We start from the raw sequence: 20,547 nt of genomic DNA, 5'->3' as shown, positions 1-20,547 counted from the left end.
TAGATGGGAAACTTCAAACCCACCAACCTATACAATGACAGTTGTTAGTTCCCATTTTTTCCAATGACCAGGTCTGCTAACCTGCTTACCCTGAACGCCGGCAATCAAACCTCGTTATTTTACTTCCGTGAGCTCGCTGAGCTCAAATGAAGCATAATGAATGCTTTTGAAAGGGAATAAACAGTCAACGTTTTAGGCTGAGACTCTTCATCAGGACTGGAATGGAAAAGGGAGGCAGAGCCAGAATAAAGAAGGCTGGGGTGGAGTGAGAGGAAGAATACAAGCTGGTAGCTGACAGGTGAGACCAAGTGAGTGAGAAGCTGACTGGGGGAGGGGAGAGGTGATGAAATAAAAAGCTGGGAGGGATAGGTAGAAGAGATAAAGGACTGAAGAAGGAATCTGATAGAAGAGGACAGTGATCCATGGGAAAAACAGATGGAGGAAGGGAACCAGACAGAAGTGATGGGCAGCTAAGGAGAAGAGAAGGGATGAGAGGATAACCAGAATGGTTACTTGAAGAAATTGGAAGAAATTGATATCCATGCCATCAAACTGGAGGCTACCCAGATGTAATATGAGATGTTTATTCCCCTCCACAGATGCTGCCTGGCTTGCTGAGTTCCTCCAGCTCTGTGTGTGTGTGTGTGTGTGTGTGTGTGTGTGTGTGTGTGTGTGTTAAAATTTTCCACAGCTGCTGGATCTCTTGTGCTCGTCTTTGAGTGCCTTGACTCTGTTTGTACATAGAGATTAGCGTCATATGACTTAGCCTCAGGTGAATATATGCTGCTGCCTTTGATCTCTGCCATATCATGCTGCTGGCTGATCAAAGCTCTGTTAGGGAGGTCACATAAATTCTGTACTCAAGAAGAGGAGTCAATATGTACTATTTCAGAGCACAGGAGCAGGTGGAGTGGTCATGGGCATTTTCCTGTACTGCAGTTCCCGAACATCTTGCCATCAGGAGATTAGATTTAGGAACCCCTGGCAACTTTCTGACAAGACTATCTGCATGTAGTCTTGCAAGTTTTTTCTAACACTCTTGAACAAAGCGTGTTCCTCTTTCAGGCACTGTTCTTCACCAGCATGCTTCAGCTCCCTGGAAGAATGGTCCCACCTCTTCCTGAACCTTCTTATAAAAAGGAAGGACTCCACTTAGCCCATCATGTCCATGCTGTTTTGTAGAGCAATCCTGTTCACACACTAATATCCCCTAATTCTACCACCTAAATACAATTGGTAGTGGTCAATTAAACTACCAACCCACATGTCTATAGTATTTAGGTAGTAGCCAGAGTACCCAGAAGAAACCCATGTGGTGACAGAGAGAAAGTGAAAACTCCAGGTAGTGAATACTGCACCTCAGGATCGAACCCAGCACTATTGACTGCACTCCCATAATACCCATCATTGTTTGTTCCATCAATACAATAGGAACACGCCCCTCTCCCTGAAGAGTGTCACTTGTGTCGTAGTATTGCCTTTAGGGGCTGCTGTGGCTGCTTGTAACAGTTCAACATTACACTGAATAGTGACAATGTGCATTTTAATATGGCAAACTCAATGATACTTCACCATTGAACAGTTTTTTTTTGCTAATAATGCCACTTGCATAACCAGTGTTAGGATGACCAGCAGTTTATTGTCATGCCTAAGAATAGCACAAAACAATTCAAGTTCTTCTCCAGACAGCCACAAGTCAAAGAAAACCAGGGAAGCCATTCAAAGAAAAACACTAACACCCCCCCCCATGCGCAAAAAAACAAATTGCATAAAAGGCAACAAGAACATCAAACCCCTACACGTGCAAAAAACAAACAAATTGTGCAAACGGCAACAAGAACAACAATGCCCACATGTAAAACAACAAACAAATCATGCAAACAGCAACAAGAAAGAACGAGTGAAAACACAGAACATAAAAAGCATTAAATTGAAAGAGTCGATTCAGATACCGCAGACCCAGAAATTCGGTACCACCCTCCGAAAGCAGCAAGCGAGAGACTGGTAGGTGGTGCTGAACACCCACTGGCCTAATGCACGTGCCTCAATGTTTCAATCTTCCTGTATGCTTTAATTGCCAAGGTCAGAGAGAAATGGAGTCCATAATGGGCTTGTGCCCTGACTCTAGTCTTCTTGGACTCAAGGCTGCTCGCCACTGGGAATCGCCTCAGAAACAATAAAGCGTCAGAACAATCGGCCTGAAAATACACCTTCAAACTGTAGATTACAGGCTACAACTGTAGCAGAACCACATTTAAAAGAAAAAGAAGATAAAAGAGAAGTGAACAAAGAATTTCACAGGCCATCTAGAGGATGTCACCTGAGGTAACATTGTTCGCTGTTGCCATCGTGACATCTAGAAGATGATGAATTCTGGGTTATGTTTCAATGCAAAGTGTATTCACAGAAGTTTTGTTTGAAAGCAAATATCAACATGAAATATAGTTAAATTGCTAATTATCTGAGGTGCATACATTATACACCATGGAGGTATGTTCAGCTCACTTCCAGTATTGGCAGCTCTCGGCCTGTGTGTTCTAAATATGCATGTTGTTATAAGCTGGTCAGTCCACCTATCAATACATTATTATTAATGGAATAGTCAATGGCACATCTAGTCATTGTAGGTTAGCAGTGGAAAGGTTGACGAGCTTCATGTTCCTGGATGACAACACCTCAACGGGTCTATTCTGGGCTTAGCACTTTGGTGTTCCTGAAGAAAGCACACCAGTGGCTCTACTTTGTCGGCGAGTTTGAGGAGGTTTGGTATACATTGAAGATCCTTGTAAAATTTCTGGAGACTATTCTGACTTGTTGCGTCACAGCTTGGTATGAAGGCTCCAGTGTGCAGATCTGAAAGAGGCCACAGAAGATTATGGACTCAGCCAGGTCCGTCCCAGTAAACCTTCCCCACTATTGAGGACAATATTAACAGATGCTGCCTCAAGATGGTGGCATCCTCCTTTAAGGATCTTCATCCAGGACATAACCTCTTCAGGGAGGAGGTGCAGGTGCCTGATGACCCACACTCAACATTTTAGGAACAGCTTCTTCCTCTCAACCATCAGATTATTGAATGGCCCATGAACATTTTATTGTTTTGTATAATTTACTTATGCTTGTAGCTTAAATTAATTTTTAAGTCTTGCTGATGCCATGGAAAAACAGATTTCACGACAGATGTCAGCAATAATAAACCTGATTCTAATTTGTATTCATGATATAATGCATAGAGTCCAATATCATTCTGGTAAATCTGAACTGGCAGCAAAAACACTCTAAAACCTCTTGAAATACTGTGGAGAGCATTCTGACAGGCTGCATCACTGTCTGGTATCGTGGGGGGTGGGTGGGTGGTGCTACTGCACAGGACAGAAAGAAGCTGCAGAGAGTTGTAAATTTAGTCGGCTCTATCTCGGGTACTAGCCTACAAAGTACCCGGGATATCTTCAAGGAGTAGTGGCTTAGAAAGGCAGCGTCCATTATTAAGGACCCCCCTCCCCCAGCACCCAGGGCATGCCCTTTTCTCACTGTTTCTCAGGTAGAAGGCACAGAGTCCTGAAGGCACACACTTGGCGATTCAGGAACAGCTTCTTCCCCTCTGCTATCCGATTCCTAAATGGACATTGAACCCATGAACATGGCCTCACTTTTTTTAATATATATTCTGTTTTTGCGCAATTTTTAATCTATTCAATATACATATACTGTAATTGATTTTCTTATTTATTTAGTTTTACTTTTTTTCTTCTATATTATGTATTGCACTGAAATCCTCCTGCTAAGTTAGCACATTTCATGACACATGCCACTGATAATAGTCCTGATTCTGACTCATTCTGATTCAAATGCTCCAAGCCAATCTATGCTTCTTAAGGTACAAAGACTGGAACTGAGTTATAAGTACAGGGTACTATTGAATCAGGGTTTTGTACATCTCTGGCATGAATTTTACTGTTTGTATTTTACATATAAAGGCCATAATTCTATTAGCTCATTTGATTACCTGACATTAGTATTTCAAAGATCTTTGTACCTGGGCTTTCAAGTTCTAACTTCTCACTACCTAAGATGGTTCACTGATATTCTTTTTAAGATCACCTCATAGTCTAAAACCAAGTTGTCAGACTTTCAACACTATCATGCCCTTGAAAGTCATCACTAAGCTCTAAGACCTGGGTGGTATCTCCCTGTGTAAATGAATCCTCAATTTCCTCACTGGCAAATCCCATTTAGTATGGATTAGCAACAACATCAACACAGGTCCTTCATAGGGCTGTACGCTTAAACGCAGCTCTCCTCAATTTATGCTTATGATTGTGTCTCTAGCAACTACTCCAATGCCGCATTTGTTGCTGACGACACCACTGTTGTTGGCCGAATCAAAGGCGAAGGCGAATTGGCAGAAATGGTGGATGCAGGATTGATTTCAACAGTTAAGAGAAATTGGTACTCATAAATAGGGGTGTGGAGGGCTATGGTCCAGATGTAGGTTAATGAGATTAGGCAGAATAGTAGTTCAGCATAGACTAGATGGGCTGAAAGGCCTGGTTGTCTGTTGTAGTGTTCTATGACTATGACTCCTTCTAACTCATGTTCTCAGTATTATTTTTATTTCCGCAATATATCATGCACTTTAGTTGTTTATCAAGTTTTGACAGTTTCTGCAGAGCTATTCATAAAATTCTATTGTATTTCTTTTCTCATGTAAATGCCTGCAAGAAAATAAATCTCAAAGTAGCATAGTAATTTGATAATACATTTATTTTGAACTTTGAACCTTCAGACATTAAATTAATCTTCTGGACATCTTTTAGTTTCATATTTAAGCTACAGTGACTAATGTTCCATTCATCAATTTGTATGCATGAAATTTTATCTGGTCATCTGAGGCCTTACAAAAACCTGCAACCGAACACAAATCTTTCACAACCTGTCTGTTACCTCTCCTCTATTTCTCCTACCTATTGGTCAATATGCTGCACAGTTGAATAATTTGTTCATTAACCTATAAGGCTCAAGCCTTGCAAGTATTCTCTGATGAGGGACTTCACCAAATGCTCCTTAATGTCCCTTTAACTAGCAGTCATAGTTCTTCTTGTGTCCTTTACATTAGACGTCTCTTTAAAAGAAATTGTCAGTTTTGTTGTGCATTACAAGTCAGCTGTCACTAAATAACAGCACATTTTTAAGATTCTCAATCACTCATTCCTTTCCTATAGACTCCAGCAATTTCCAGACAAATGGTTCATTATTCATTTTCTTACTTAAATAGGTGAGGTCCATGTACAATTTTATGACGTAAAGGCTAGTATTCAGTGTAAGTTCACTACTGGACAAATGTAATGTTTCCAACAATGATGGATGAAAATTTATGATCCTTGATATTTGTTACTCTTGTAACATCCCGTTATATTGGCTCGTATATGTCTGGGGGAAATCCTGCCCAGCACCTGCTTTAACACTCCCCACAGTGTCGGTCGCCGCCCGAATCAAACCCAAACATCAATCATCAGCCAGCACACCCAGTAAATTTTAACAAATACACTTTATAGATATTACTAATTCTATGATATTAATATAAATTTGATACAGAGAGGAAAGTAATGAAAAAAAAGGCGCCAACACTTAGCAAAGTCCAAGTTCTTCGTGCACAACCGTTGGAGCTCAATCGATTCCAGACGACCACCTGGATCCTGTCGACTCACGGCTCGGGACCACCCGGAGTGATCGACAGGAGCCTCTCCGCACGTCCACTGTCCTCCCCGTCCCTCCTCCGACTCCCCGTCCCTCCTCCGACTCCCCGTCCCTCCTCCGACTCTCCGTCCCTCCTCCGACTCCCAGTCTCTCCTCCGTCTCCCCGTCTCTCCTCCATCTCCCCGTCTCCCCATCTCTCCTCCGTCTCCCCGTCTCTCCTCCGACTCCCCGTCTCTCCTCCAACTCTCCGTCTCTCCACCGACTCCCCGTATCTCCTCCGACTCCCCGTCTCTCCACCGACTCCCCGTATCTCTCCAATTCCCTGCCTCTCCCCGACTCCCCGTCTCTCCTCCGTCTTCCCCCCCGTCTTCCCCGTCTCTCCTCCGACTCCCTGCCTCTCCTCCGACTCCCCGTCTCTCCTCCGACTCCCGTCTCTCCCCCGACTCCCCGTTTCTCCTCCGTCCTCCCTGTCTCGCCACCGTCCTCCCCGTCTCTCCTCCAACTCCCCGTCTCTCCCCCGACTCCCCGTCTCTCCCCCGACTCCCCGTCTCTCCTCCGACTCCCCGTCTCTCCACTGACCCCCCGTCTCTCCACCGTCCTCCCAGTCTCTCCTCCGGCTCCCCGTCTCTCCCCCGACTCCCCGTATCTCTCCAATTCCCTGCCTCTCCCCGACTCCCCGTCTCTCCTCCGTCTTCCCCCCCGTCTTCCCCGTCTCTCCTCCGACTCCCTGCCTCTCCTCCGACTCCCCGTCTCTCCTCCGACTCCCGTCTCTCCCCCGACTCCCCGTTTCTCCTCCGTCCTCCCTGTCTCGCCACCGTCCTCCCCGTCTCTCCTCCAACTCCCCGTCTCTCCCCCGACTCTCCGTCTCTCCCCCGACTCCCCGTCTCTCCCCCGACTCCCCGTCTCTCCTCCGACTCCCCGTCTCTCCACTGACCCCCCGTCTCTCCACCGTCCTCCCAGTCTCTCCTCCGGCTCCCCGTCTCTCCCCCGACTCCCTGTCTCTCCGCCATCCTCCCTGTCTCTCCTCCGAGTCCCCGTCAAAAACCCCCGTCCACTGTCCTCTTCGTCTCTCCTCCAACTCCCCCCCAAAAACCCCCGTCCGCCGTCCTCCCCGTCTCTCCTCCGACTCCCCGTCTCTCCACCGTCCTCCCCGTCTCTCCTCTGACTCCCCCCCCAAAAACCCCGTCTGCCGTCCTCCCCGTCTTTCCTCCGACTCCCCGCCAAAACCCCGTCCACAGTCATATGATACAGCATTGGATCCGAAAACAAAACGATACATGACCACCCATTGGTTAATAGCACCCTGCTATCTACGATAACCCAAGCAACTGTCTAGTTAGAGACTGTCTCAACATTCCTCAGTATAACATAACAGGAGAAGCCATTTTAAATTTAACAAAAAGGAAGACCCCGTACACTCTTTTGGTGGCAATACAGTTTTCTTTGATTTAATCTGCTTGCATTGATTTGGAGGGGACCTTACCAAAGGTGCAAAATTTGACTTTGAAACCAAATTCTTCTTTTAATGCTTTGTTCCTTTCTGAGGTGAAAGGGTGAACAGGCTTTATACCACAGGCTGCTTAGAAGGATGGCTTGTGTTGATGTCTCCATGGAAATGAAGGAATAATTTTGAATGGGGAACAATAATGAGTCTTGATTCCAACTCAATGTAGTCTGAAATGCTGCTGATGGCGGCTAATTATTCATCCATTACAGTACTGTCAGAGCCACTCAATCGAATTACTGCTTTGTATTCTCTAGAATCTGTTACCTTATATTCAGTGTTAGAAAATATTTGAAATATAAAGTGTAAACTAAAGGAAAGATAAAGCAGGAAATAGATTTGCCTTTTGCTAATACAGGTTGCACAAACAGTGAGTGAGGTCTCAATCAGTCAGGGGTGCCCATAGATATTTTGTCCCAGATATGCAAGCCTGGGCAATACAATATGGAGAGCAAGCTGTTACCCATGTAGCAAGCCACCCCTCTCCATGCATGTGATGAACCCAAAGGAACGGCAGAGACCGATACAGTTTGGCACCAGTGGCAACGCAGGAGCTGCCAGTCAGCATGGAACTCTATGCAGGACTGTCTTGGAGACTCCAGCTCTGGACTTTTCCCTTGGAGTTTATTTCCAAAGACTACCCTCTGAGTGGGTGTAGCTGCAAGGTAGCTGAAGATTTGAGATCAGAGTTTTCCTTTTCCTAGATGAGCTGCCAACCACAGCTGATGAGTTCCATCTGCCCAAAACGATTAGTCACCAGTAACCCGCCTTTGCCCATTATCCTGTCAGTAGAAATGGTTCTGCTAGGCTTAGTAGCTGGGCCACACATGAAGGCCAGGAGCTGGACTTAGTTGTCAGAGGTTACTTGAGGCACACAACATTGGGAGCATTTAACAGGTAGTGGGAGCTTGTCCCCATTACCACTCCTGGCTGTAACAACCTTAAGAAACTAACAGACAACAGGTACAGGTACTGTGTGCCATTTCATTGGAATCTTGCATCTAGCCCTGACCCTCTTACAATTGACTCAAAGGTGAGACAGTAGTCAGCGGAGCCAAGTGCTGGCCAGTGGACCCAGGGCAATTTCAGATTCTGATGTGGCTTTCAAATAATTGCAGTCAGGAAGTACAGTACTGTTCTGAGCTGTGTTTAACTTGTTAGCTATTTAATAACATATCCATATTCCAAAAACAAGGGGAGAGAAATTGAGACAATATATGCTCGATTGTTTCTAGTGTTAAAGTGCCCTGTAGGAAATAGATAACAGCAATGATTTTGCTTCTTAATTGATAAGAAGCACATGAAAAATAGTGGTGGTATCAAATTATTTATTAAAGGGTTCAACCCTTACTCTACTTTTACAACATCAAGAGCTGTATGCATGTCAAATTTATTAGGTCCAATGGTGACAAATGCCACAATGTAGATGGGTGTGGCACACGATTGAATTTGGGACAAATTTCTGTCAACTTTCCTTTAGGGCCTTAGAAGCAAATTGACTTTTCAGATCTGTGATAGCCATTTACTCCAAAGTAGTGGTCACTAATATTTTGATTCTTCATTAGTTGTACTAATGTTTTATTGTATACTTAATTAGCTCATATTATCATAGTTTCCTTTCAATATTGGTTAACCCATTTGGCATATTTGGAATTTATTTATTTATTATTTATTCGGATACAGCATGGAATAGGCCCTTCCACCCCCTCAAGCTGCAATGCCCAGCATTCCTCCGATTTAATTGTAGCTAATCACAGAACAATTTACAATGGCCAATTAACCTACCAACTTTTACTTTGGATTGTGGGAGGAAACTGGAGCACCCGGAGGAAACCCACACAGTCACACGGAGCAAGTACAAACTTCTTCCAGTGGCAGGAATTGAACCCGGTGTGCTGGTATTGTAAGGCATTGTGCTCGCCACTACACGAAACAGGTATTGACATGGAAAGAAAGACTTAGACCACCAAGAATGTATCAGGGAAATGCTGCTTGATCCAAGCTTGATGATGTGCTCTGTCCCCAAGAAGTAAAAATAAAAAAAGCTAAAAAGCTTTTAGGAATCTTTACAAGTCATGTTAAAATGCATGTTGCATGATATTCCTGCATTGGTTTTGTGTTAGGCCGCAAAATTCTATTTTCCAAAGAGCCAGGTCCTTTGTTCAGTGGACTAGATTATGGAGAAATTAGAGGGAATCAGTTGTGTTGGAGCTCTTTAGGGGTGACTTAATAGAGGTGTAAACGTAGGTTGCATCTGGAATTTTCCAGGTAGCGGACGACTTCCTCCCACGCTGTTGTGACGTAGTTGGAATTCACATAAGAGGCAAGTTACAGCAGTGGTTTGCCATTGCCTTCTGCCGGGTGAGTTTTTTTTCAAAGAGATCACCAGCTCTTAACCCAGCATGGATGGAAAGCATGCTGGCGGGGGAGCCGACTGGGTTTAAACTTCGGGACCTCCGCCCCGCAATCCAGCACTGATGCCACTACGCCACCAGCCGGCTTAATAGAGGTGTATAAGATGATGAGAGCCAAAGATGGATAGACAGGCAGAGACTTTTCCCTGGGTGGAAATGGCTAATATGAGGGGACATAATTTTAAGGTGATTGGAGGAATGTATAAGGGGGATGTCAGAGCTAGGTTTTTTAACTAAGGATGGTGATAGAGATGGAAACATTAGGGAGATTGATGGAAAGATGTTACTAGGCTTTCAGCCTTTTTTTCTGTTCTCCAGCTCATCATGATTTAAGATACATCCCTCTGATTCCCACTTTTCTGAGTTGAACTCCATCTGCTATTTCTCAGACCAGTGCTAAATCATGTCAATGTTCCACTGTAATGTACGACATCCTTCATCACTATCCACAACTCCACCAATCTTTGTGTCATCTGCAAACATACTAACCCACCTCTCCAGTATCTTACCCAAGTCAAGGTGGATAAAAAGGTCAGCATTGACATGGTGGAAGTTTCAGTGCTCCAGAGCTGTACATCTTTGAGAGTTCATGAGGAGGGTTGAAGAACACTAATACAGGAAACACACAAGGGGAACTTATTTACTGCCCATTATGCCACTGGCATTTAGGATAGTGATTAAGGTCCTCCATCTCAGGTGGTGCTCAGGACTTCCTTCACCATGTCAGAAGCTTCCTCTAGGTTCTCACTACAGTCAGTCATTCAAGACCCATGTGGAGACTCAGGAATACCATCACACTCAGATGTGGAAGTATTCCTCCACGCTGTTTCTGTAACAGTTTTATTTTGCCAGCTAAGATTGTTAGTCCTGAGCTGAATGAACCCTCAAATCTGGACAACCAGTGGATGACTCTTCGTCTGGCCTCTATCCTTTGATCTGATTGGCATAGGTGATTCTACCAAGAGCCAAAGCATAAAGGTTTGACTCCAGACAGCATAGCTCTCTGGGTCATTGAAGCATGCTAGCCTTTAACCCGCAGCAAGGTTGTGGTCTGCTTGGAGGATGCAGGAAGGATATTAGCATATATTTTAAATGCTTGAAGAAACTCATCAGCTAGGTTCAATCCTTGGCAGGGAATATATTAAGATATGCATTGATATAGTTAGTGCAGAAGGTATGTCTGAGTTACTTGATAGCAATACCATTTGCAAAATCCTTTTGGCAGCTTGTGGCTTTGCTCTGTCTTCACCACCGTCAGTTCTCATATACCTCTTTCACTAATACAGCCTGCCTCACTGTGAAATATAATCTCTGATTGCCTGAAGACAGATTGCTGAATTAGACCAGCTCCTGCACTCCCAAAATTGTCTCTGCCACTCTAACATTTCACTCCTTTCATCAAAGGACAGCACAGCGCTATCAAATTATTTTGTTCCTGACTGTTGTCAAACTTATTCTTCTCCCACTTCACTACTGTCCATCTGCCTGCCAGCTAGCTTCTCCTCTATCAATCAGCTGACACTTTCAGTTACTGTCTCTTCCATCTTCAAGATGACCTGCTTCCACCATTACCTACCATATGTCCCATCAGTAAATACAGCCTTCTGCACACACGCATCTATTCCTCACTGGGACAGACTTGATACCCAGAGGTCACCAATACACAAACTCAACACAGCCAGAACGCTGGAGACTAAGACAAGTCATGAAATAGATGTAACCAAATTGCACACAGTTGAAGATTGCCAAATGTTGTTTGACACATGTTAAGTATCTCTCTCCATTTTTCATTCATGTCAAATAACTCTCCTGCAGAGAACGAAGTTATAGATCATAGAACAGAATAAATAGCCTCACTACTGAAGGCATATTGATAACCGCTTTGAATGTTGTGAGATACTGTATCACAGTTTTTCAGTCCCTGCCCGTCAATTTTGTTCCATTTGACTGGCTTGCTTGTCATTTAAAAAAAACATTTTAAAGCTTTGTTAAGAGAGTGACTATTTATGAACTGTAATATTAACATTGAATAAAAACAGAAAATTCTGGAAGTATGCATGAGTTAGTAGTTCAGCTGGCAGTTCTTCACTGGAAGGAAATTAAGGTGATAACAAACTGTGCAACCATATCTATGTACAGTAATTTTACACTTGGTAGGAACAGTAGTCATTAACTTGAATTGATTGGAAATATCATACTCCTTACTGCTTCCAGCTGGTTTTCTTAGCTATTTTACATGCTTGAATTTCAGTGCAGCCCTCACAGAGCATGGCAAAACAGTCAACGTGCAACCTTAGACATGGCCTGACAAAATCTCTTCTGATGACAGGGCAGCTAAGTAGTCACGTTGTGGGTCCCGTGCCTGACTTCTTCTCACAGAATTTCGCAGTGATGCATCTTACATAGATTTAATTAAAGTTCACTTCAGTGAGACTCAAGAAATAGATAAAGTGGCTGGAACATAGTTACTGACACATATACTGTAGTTATATCAGAGATTCATTTGAGAATCCACTCGAGAAGCATTTCATGTGGGTTAATTCTGTTTTTCCATTAAATAGGCCAAGTCAAGTTAATTCTAAGTTCCACAGTCAACCCTGATGTTGTACTTTCCTTAAACGGATTCTACTTTTCTGACAACTTCATAAGTGCAATAGCGGCAATTCAGGTTAAGGACTTACAGACAATGTAAAAGTTTTAGGCACATATATATGTAGCTAGGGTGCCTAAGACTTTTGCACAGTACTGTAGTAATTTTATGCATTGCACTGTACTGCTGTTGTAACAAAAATCAAATTTCATGACATATGTGAGTGATGATAAACCTGATTCTGATATGGGTTGCTGTTGCGGGCTGAGAGTGGGGAAGGGGGCAGGGAGAGGTGAATCATGTTGGGAAAAGGGAAAGGGAGCTGGAAGGACAGGAGAGACATTCTGTAATGATCAATAAAGCAGTTGCTTAGAATCAAATGACCTTGCCTGGTGTCTCAGCGTTGGGTGTGTCTGCACCAACGTCACAACCCCTACCCCCCCCTTAACCCTGGCACTCCTTCTCTGCCACCTGTCTCACACCCCGTGCAAATCCCGTCATCCTTTCTTCCCCCAGGTTGACAAACCCGTTCTCCGCTCCACGTTGACAAATACAATACCGTGCAAAAGTCTTCAACACCCTAGCTATATATACATGTGCCTAAGGCTTTTGCATATTACTGCAGATTAGGGAAAAAGGTATCTTAATAATAGTGAAATAGTTACTCATTGTTTTCCTGTTTCTTTCTTATCAATTCAAAGATAATAAATTAAAATCTCAGATCTTAAGTTCCAAAATTGCTTCTTTTGATTTTTTGTTTTAGCTGAATGTGGAGCCACTGTGACTGGAAACGAAGGCATTCTTCTTTCACCCAATTACCCAGCTAATTACAGCAACAACCACGAATGTATTTATTCCATCCAAACACAACCGGGTAAAGGAATACGATTGAAAGCCCGGACATTCAAGCTCCAGCAGGGAGATGTTCTAAAAGTAAGTACACACTGTGCTCCAGAACGTTACAACCTCAGCACTCTCTATAAAGTACCAAAATAACAGTTCAGAGCTTCATTTCATTATCATGTTTATGTACAGTGACAGCTGATATTTTTGCTGGCTATTGTCATTTATTGCTTTGTAATCTGACATTCCCTGTGAAGAATCGACCTTTTTTGAGGAGACATACTATGATTACCAGCTTATGTCAAAGTCTTTATTTCAGAATGATTTGATTCCTTTAAGCCGAGGATAGTCTGAAGCAGTTAGACTGAAACATGTAGAGTTCATATTAAAATGTTATCAGATTTCAGGTTCAATCAAAATATCAGGGAGCACAATGGAGAAAAGCTTCATGATTTTTAAGTTGCTGAATGTAAGGAAACTATAAGGAGGTAGGAGCAATATACTTCAATATGTAGCAGCTGGGCAATGGGTTGCAGAGAACCAGCTGGTAGTAATTTGGAAAAAAAAATCAACTTGTTATGTTCAGTCACAGAAGAAAAAAAACAGTGGGTGATTTGGCAGATACCAGTGGCAGTGAGCAAACATTCTTACTAATTATCTATGAATTAAATTCTCTTGAAACCTTGCAGATGGGGAAGATCATAAGGCATTAGCTCAGGCTTCACAATGGTAATGACAACAAAAAAAAACGTCAGCAATCACCTTCACTTTATATATCTGCCAACACTTTCTGCATCTGCTCTTGTGAAGTGAAGGTGGAAATCTGGACCGTGCTGTCAATGAATCTCTTCCTTCCCATTAGCTGTACTCTTGAAGGCTTGAAAGTGCAAACAACAGAATCAGAAACTTGGCATGAACTTCTAATTTGTACACATTATTCTTTGAAAGTGGTTAAGTGATGCATAGTTGAGTTTTTAAGAGTCTTCAGAGATAGAATTATACCTGAACAACCTTAAAAGTTATGAAGTATAATCGTATACGTTTGAATTGTCATTTCCTTAAAGCTGCATTTACAACTATTTTAAAATAGTAAAAATAATCAATATATATGATCTTGGCTTTTTAGTTGTTCTTAATGAGCTGTGGCCATCCAATCTGACAGTCTGTTCAGTAATTTTGTTACCATCACTATTCTTGGATACACAGATTTCCAATGGCTTCCTTAAAAACTTCAGAAGAGGGGAGAGACATCCCACACAGTCCTTTTATTCTTTTTAAACAGATTTCTTCTGAAGTCTGGACTGACTACAATTACAAGGGCTAGAAAATCTAAGTCATTATATCTTAAAACATATTTTTCCTGAGTTATTATGGTTACCTGTTAGGGTAACGCACAGTGCATTTTGCATTAAAGGTTCCAATTGACAACGGATATGGGTTGTTTACACAGTGGATGCAAGTGCATTGAAGCTGTGGAAAGTGTTAACCCCAATTAAAGTTCATGGGTTACTGAAGTGCGGGTATTTTTGTTTTTAATGCAGGAAGTCATTGGAAACTGATAATGCATGAATTTCGTACTTTGTAGCAAATTTCCGGGTTGATAGCAAACTTATTTCATTTATGAGAAGGAAAGGTTAACAGCCACTTTGCACCCAGTCTTAGTAGGTATATGTCTTTCACAGGTTATGCCCAATACAAAATTCCAACTGTTCTATTCCAACAGCATAACGTAGAACACAAGAATCTAAGAATCTAAGAGCAGGTTAGGCTATCTGGTCCTTTAAGCTCGCCTCGCCATTCAGTATGATAATGGCTAATCTATGGAAGGTCTCATCTCCCTTCTGATGCCAAAAAATGCTCTAGATCTTTTACTTTGGAGGATCTTCCTGGCTTTGAAATATAATGAACAGTAACTTGGGATTACTGGGCAAAGGCTGAAACCTAGACTTCCACTAAGTATTGCAACAACTGTACCATGCTGGTGGATGTCTCAGGGTCTAATGGTACTGTATAGATTTCTACACAATTCCCAGCTCTCAGGTTGGGATACCCCTGCACTAAGGTTACAGAAGTCTGTTATAAATAGATTGGCCGTATTGCAATCCAAAATGGGTTCAAACAAACAACTGTCAGGACACTATTTTATGTGACTTAAAGCAACAAACACCAAGCACTGGAGGAACTCAACAAATCAGTTATCTATGGAGAGGAATAAACAGTTGCTGGTTCAGGCCAAGACTCTTCATCAAGACTGGAAAGGAAGAAGGAAGAAGCTACAATAAGAAGGAGCGAGGAAGGGATGCAGAACAAGCTGGCAAGTGATAGGTGAAACCAGGTGATGGAGAGAAGGTGGGTGAATAGGCAAGGAGTGGTGAAGTAAGAGGCTGGGAAGCGATAGATGTAAGAGATGAAGGGCTGAAGAGGGAATCTGATAGAAGAGGACAGTGGACCATGCCTGAAAGGAAAGGAGGAGGGACATCAGAGGGTGATGATGGGCAGATGAGAAGAGAAGGAAAACAATGGGGATGGAAAAAGTGAAAAAGGGAAGGGAGAGAAGTTATTAGAAGTTAGAGAAATCAATTCATGCCATCAGGTTGGAAATTACTCAGGTGGAATATGAGATGTTGCTCTTGCTATTTGAGAGTAGCTCCATCATGAGGGTAGAGGAGGCCATGGCCTGACATGTTGGAATAGAAATAGGAAGGCAAATTGAAATGGGTGGATACCAGGAAATCCTGCTCTTTATGGCGGATGGAACAGAAGTTTTCAACGAAGTGGTTGCCCTATCAATGTTGGGTCTACATCATCTAGCTCCTGCCAGATTCCACTCCACCTACCTTCTTATTCTAGTTTCTTCCGGATTTGTTTGCAGTACTGATGAAGGGTTTTGGCCTGGAATGTCTACATATTTCCATCTGTAGATGCTGCCATCTTGCTGAGTTCCTCCAGCACTTAAGTGTGTGTTGCTCAAGATTTTGAGCATCTCCAGAATCTCTAAGATTTATGTCAGTTAGTTTGAATGAGTGTGTCGCTTTAATGTTTTATTTTATAAATGTTAATTTTTATGCTTTAATCTCTCTTTTACTTTTTACTTGTCCTAGGTTTGGTGACTGAATGCAAATAACTTAATATTTGGTACAATGATAGGATAGGGATTAAGTTGCCACATTGGTAATCCTGATGTGGAATTTGAATTCAGCTATTTATCTGGATTTCTTTTAAAGAGTGGTCATTAGATAGATAGATAGCGAGGTAGATACTTTATTGATCCTAAAGGAAATTGCAGTGTCACAGTAGTATCACAAGTGCACAGATATACAAATATAGAAATATTAGAAGAGAAGTTAGAAAGATTAATAAAAAGTTACCTCAAACAGTCTAACAGGAGGAAGTAACACACGTCAAAGTTGCTGGTGAACGCAGCAGGCCAGGCAGCATCACTTCTCCTGCTATAAATTGACTCATTGTAGAGCCTAATGGTGATGAAGAGAGTAATGCTGATCAAACAACTGTGTGTTCACCTATCTCGTCTACCAACATACTTAAGAAGAAGAAATCTGTGTCATAACCCCGTATGTTAAACCACATATATTAGTTTTCAAGGCTTCTTTTTATTTCCATAGTAACTTGTTGTATAATTCAGGGGAAAGAAATCTGTTCTTTATGTCTAAGCAAATATTAGAAACTTTCAGTTAGCCATTTATCCAATTCTGTGACCAAAGAAAAAAAATCCTTTCGGATTTTTTGAACATACCAATACCTAAAGATAGCAAGAAATAAAATATTTTCGTCCTTTTTTTAAAATCAAAAACAGTATTTGAAATATTTTTTTCACAAATTGTCTGTCGTTTGATCGGTTCATGGCCAGAAGCAGTTTGTTGAAAAAGTCAAGATGAAATCAATTGCTCTGATATTTATAATGAATGAAGTAATTCAGAAAGGTGTAACATTAAATTTGATGGAAGCTGTAAAGTGAAATGAAGTTTCTTTTCTTTTAATCAATATTTTTAGAAACTTTGTATTGCCCAGAAATCAGGTGCATTTGCACCTTTTTATTTGTAAAACGTGCACATAAATTGTGGTCCATATTTTTTAAGACACATTGAGTTCAATTCCCACAAGTGTATTGGACAAGCCACATATGATTGTTTTTCACCTTACTGTGCATGTGTGAGATGCTCATTTTTTTTCATTTATGATTGAAATTGGTGGAAAAAGTTAAAACTATTACCTGCATTTTTCAACTCACTGTCAATCAAGGGCCAATCTTCACATGAAGTTGTCAACCACAAGTGAATTAAAATGTGCCTGCCAGCAAAGCAACATTTCACTCTGTCATTGTGCCTGCTGGAATGATCACTGATTAACTTGAGCAAGGGAAAGTTCTGTGTGTCAGACAAATGACAGCAGTTTTGCATCACCATCAGAATTAAGCTTAATATCACTGACATATGCCATGAAATTTATTTATGTAGTGCAAAAAGAGAGCAAAAATGGAAAAAATAGAGGTAGTATACATGGGCTGATTGTCCATGCAGAAATCAGATGGTGGAGGGAAGAAGCTATTCCTGAAACACTGAGTTTGTGTCTTAAAGCTCCTGTACCTCTTCCTTAGTGGCAGATTGAGAAGAGGGCATGTCCTGGGTGATGGGGGTCTTTAATGATGGATGCCATCTTTTTTGAGGCATTGCCTTTTGAAGATGTTCTCGGTGCTGGAGAGGCATGGTGGAGCACAGCGACCACAGTGATCATAATTTCAATCTTTTACTGCAGTGTCACCAATGCTTCACTGCTTGGGGCTTCTTAGGGCATGGGAATGAATACCCTAGGTGTGATCATGGAGAGAGTAGCTAGGTTTGCGGAATATATGTCAGTCCACCTCCAGAATTTTCCCCACTCTCCACAGCCGTCATTTGCATGGTTGCAGTGGCTGGTGTGGAGAGTGCCCAAGTTTCTGACACACTTCCCATGATCCCAAGTGGCAAGGACAAGACAGCTGCAATCTCCGCATGTAACATCGTCAGGATTGCACATGATGGGCTGAAGGGTTCAGCTGTGCAATTCTAGGAATCACACTGGTCCCAAAAGTGCAACAAAATGGGGAAAAATTTGAAGGTAGTTCTTAGCAATTTACTGATTTTCTGGAGGCCCTCTGGTCAGCTTAGTCCTTGTTTAGTTTACTTATACAGACACTGGTATTACATCTGCAGCATACAGTAGGTAAGTATCTAATCATAATAATAAGTACTTTATTGAGCCCAAATGGGAAATTCTTTTGTTACGGCAGCAACATTTAAATACACATTCAGCAGTGTGCCACTTAACTAATAATAATGTACAGAATAGTAATATACAGATAATAGTGTACCAATGTGCGATAATGTACAAAATAATAAAACAGAGACAATTGTACTACGATCTGTGTTCTCCTGTCGCACAGAGATGAACTGTTGTATATGCTTATTGCATTTGGTAGGGAATCTCCAGGAATACAGTGATATTAGAACGGGTGTTGACTTCTCAAAGTTGTCAAAGCTCATTTTGGTGGGACTATCTTTTGTTTTCTTACCTCTTCCTCTGCCCATCTCACAACATCAAAGTAAATTTATTATCAACATATATTATGTCACCATATACAACCCTGAGATTCATTTTCTTGTGGTCATACTCAATAAATATATAGAATAATAACCATAACATAATCAATGAAAGACCGCACCAATTTGAATGTTCAACCAATGTTTAAAAGGCAACAGACTATGCAAATACAAAATAAAATAAATATTAATAATAAATAAATAAGCAATTCATATTGAGAACACGAGATCAGAATCAGAATTATAATCAGGTTTATTATCACCAGCGTGCGTCGTGAAATTTGTTAACTTAGCAGCAGTAGTTCAATACAATATATAATATAGAAGTAAACAAATAAATTACAGTATATGTATATTAGATTAACAATCGTGCAAAAACAGAAATGAAATATATTTTAAAAGTGAGGCAGTGTTCACGGGTTCAATGTCCATTTACAAATCTGATGGCAGAGGGGAAGAAGCTGTTTCTGAATCACTGAGTGTGTGCCGTTAGGGTTCTCTACCCCATCTGATGGCAACAAAGAGAAAATGGGATGCTCTGGGTGCTGGGGGCCAGGAGTCCTTAATAATGGATGCTGCCTTTCTGAAACACTACTCCTTCAAGATGTCCTGGGTACTTTGTAGGATAGTACCCAAGATGGAGCTGACTAAATTTGTGACCCTCTGCTGCGTCTTTTGGTCCTGTGCAGTAGCTGCCCCCTTCCCCATACCAGACGGTGATGCAGTCTGTCAGAATGCTCTCTACGTTACATCTATAGAAGTTTTTGAGTGTTTTTGTTGACATAGCAAATCCCTTCAAACTCCTTATGAAATATCGTCACTGTCTTGCCTTCTTTATAGCTACATCGATATGTTGGGACCAGGTTAGGTCCTCAGAGATCTTGACACCCAAGAACTTGAAACTGCTCACTCTCTCCACTTCTCATTCATCTGTGAGGATTGTTATGTGTTCCTTCGTCTTACCCTTCCTGAAGTCCACAATCAGCTCTTTCGTCTTACTGTTGAGTGCAATGCGGTTGCTATGACACCACTCTACTAGTTGGTAAATCTTGCTCCTATACGCCCTCTCTGTGTGGACACGTGGCCAAGTGGTTAAGGCATTCGACTAGCAATCTGAAGGTCGTGAGTTCGAGCCCCAGCCGAGGCAGTGTGTTGTGTCCTTGAGTAAGGCACTTAACCACACAGTGCTCTGTGACGACACTGGTGCCAAGCTGTATCGGCCCTTGCCCTTCCCTTGGACAACATCGGTGTCATGGAGAGGGGAGACTTGCAGCATGGGCAACTGCAGGTCTTCCGTACAACCTTGCCCAGGCCCGTGCCCTGGAGAGTGAAGACTTTCCAGGTGCAGATCCATGGTCTCGCAAGACTAACGGATGCCTTTATTTATACGTCCTCTCTTCTCCATCTGAGATTCTACCAACAGTGCTGTATCATCAGCAAATTTATAGATAGTATTTGAGCTATGCCTAGCCACACAATCATGGGTATAGAGAGAGTAAAGCAGAGGGCTAAGCACACACCCCTGAGGAACACCAGTGCTGATCGTCAGCGAGGAGGAGATATTATCACCAATCTGCACAGATTGTGGTCTTCCGGTTAGGAAGTCGAGGATCCAATTACAGAGGGTGGTACAGAAGCCCAGGTTCTGTAACTTATCAAGCAGGATTGTGAGAATGATGGTGTTAATGCTGAGCTGTAGTCAATGAACAGCATCTTGACATAGGTGTTTGTATTGCCCAGGGGGTCTTTCAATGAAGAGTCCTTGGAAGTGAGTCAGTTGGTTGTGGGAACATTTCAATAATGGGGCAAGTGATGTTATCACCTTTGGTTCAAGAGCCTAATAATTGAGGGGTAGTGACTTTTACATAAAATTAACAAAAAACCATTCCAGTTTTCAATATG

The 20,547-nt window shown here is 42.1% G+C and overlaps 1 protein-coding gene across 1 annotated transcript in view; it reads left to right on the top strand.

Annotated features, from left to right (window-relative positions):
* csmd2 (CUB and Sushi multiple domains 2) overlaps positions 1-20,547 on the top strand; it is a 689,393-nt gene that overhangs the window by 275,324 nt on the left and 393,522 nt on the right. Inside the window, exon 17 of the mRNA XM_072247323.1 lies at positions 12,969-13,138. Coding sequence (XP_072103424.1) covers positions 12,969-13,138 — 170 coding nt within the window. The remainder of the gene's footprint in view (positions 1-12,968; positions 13,139-20,547) is intronic.

This window comes from Mobula birostris, chromosome 30 (genome assembly GCF_030028105.1).
Source record: "Mobula birostris isolate sMobBir1 chromosome 30, sMobBir1.hap1, whole genome shotgun sequence".
Lineage (NCBI taxonomy): Eukaryota > Metazoa > Chordata > Chondrichthyes > Myliobatiformes > Myliobatidae > Mobula > Mobula birostris.
Note: the sequence above shows the minus strand (reverse complement) of the source record. Positions and strands in the feature narration are given on the sequence as shown.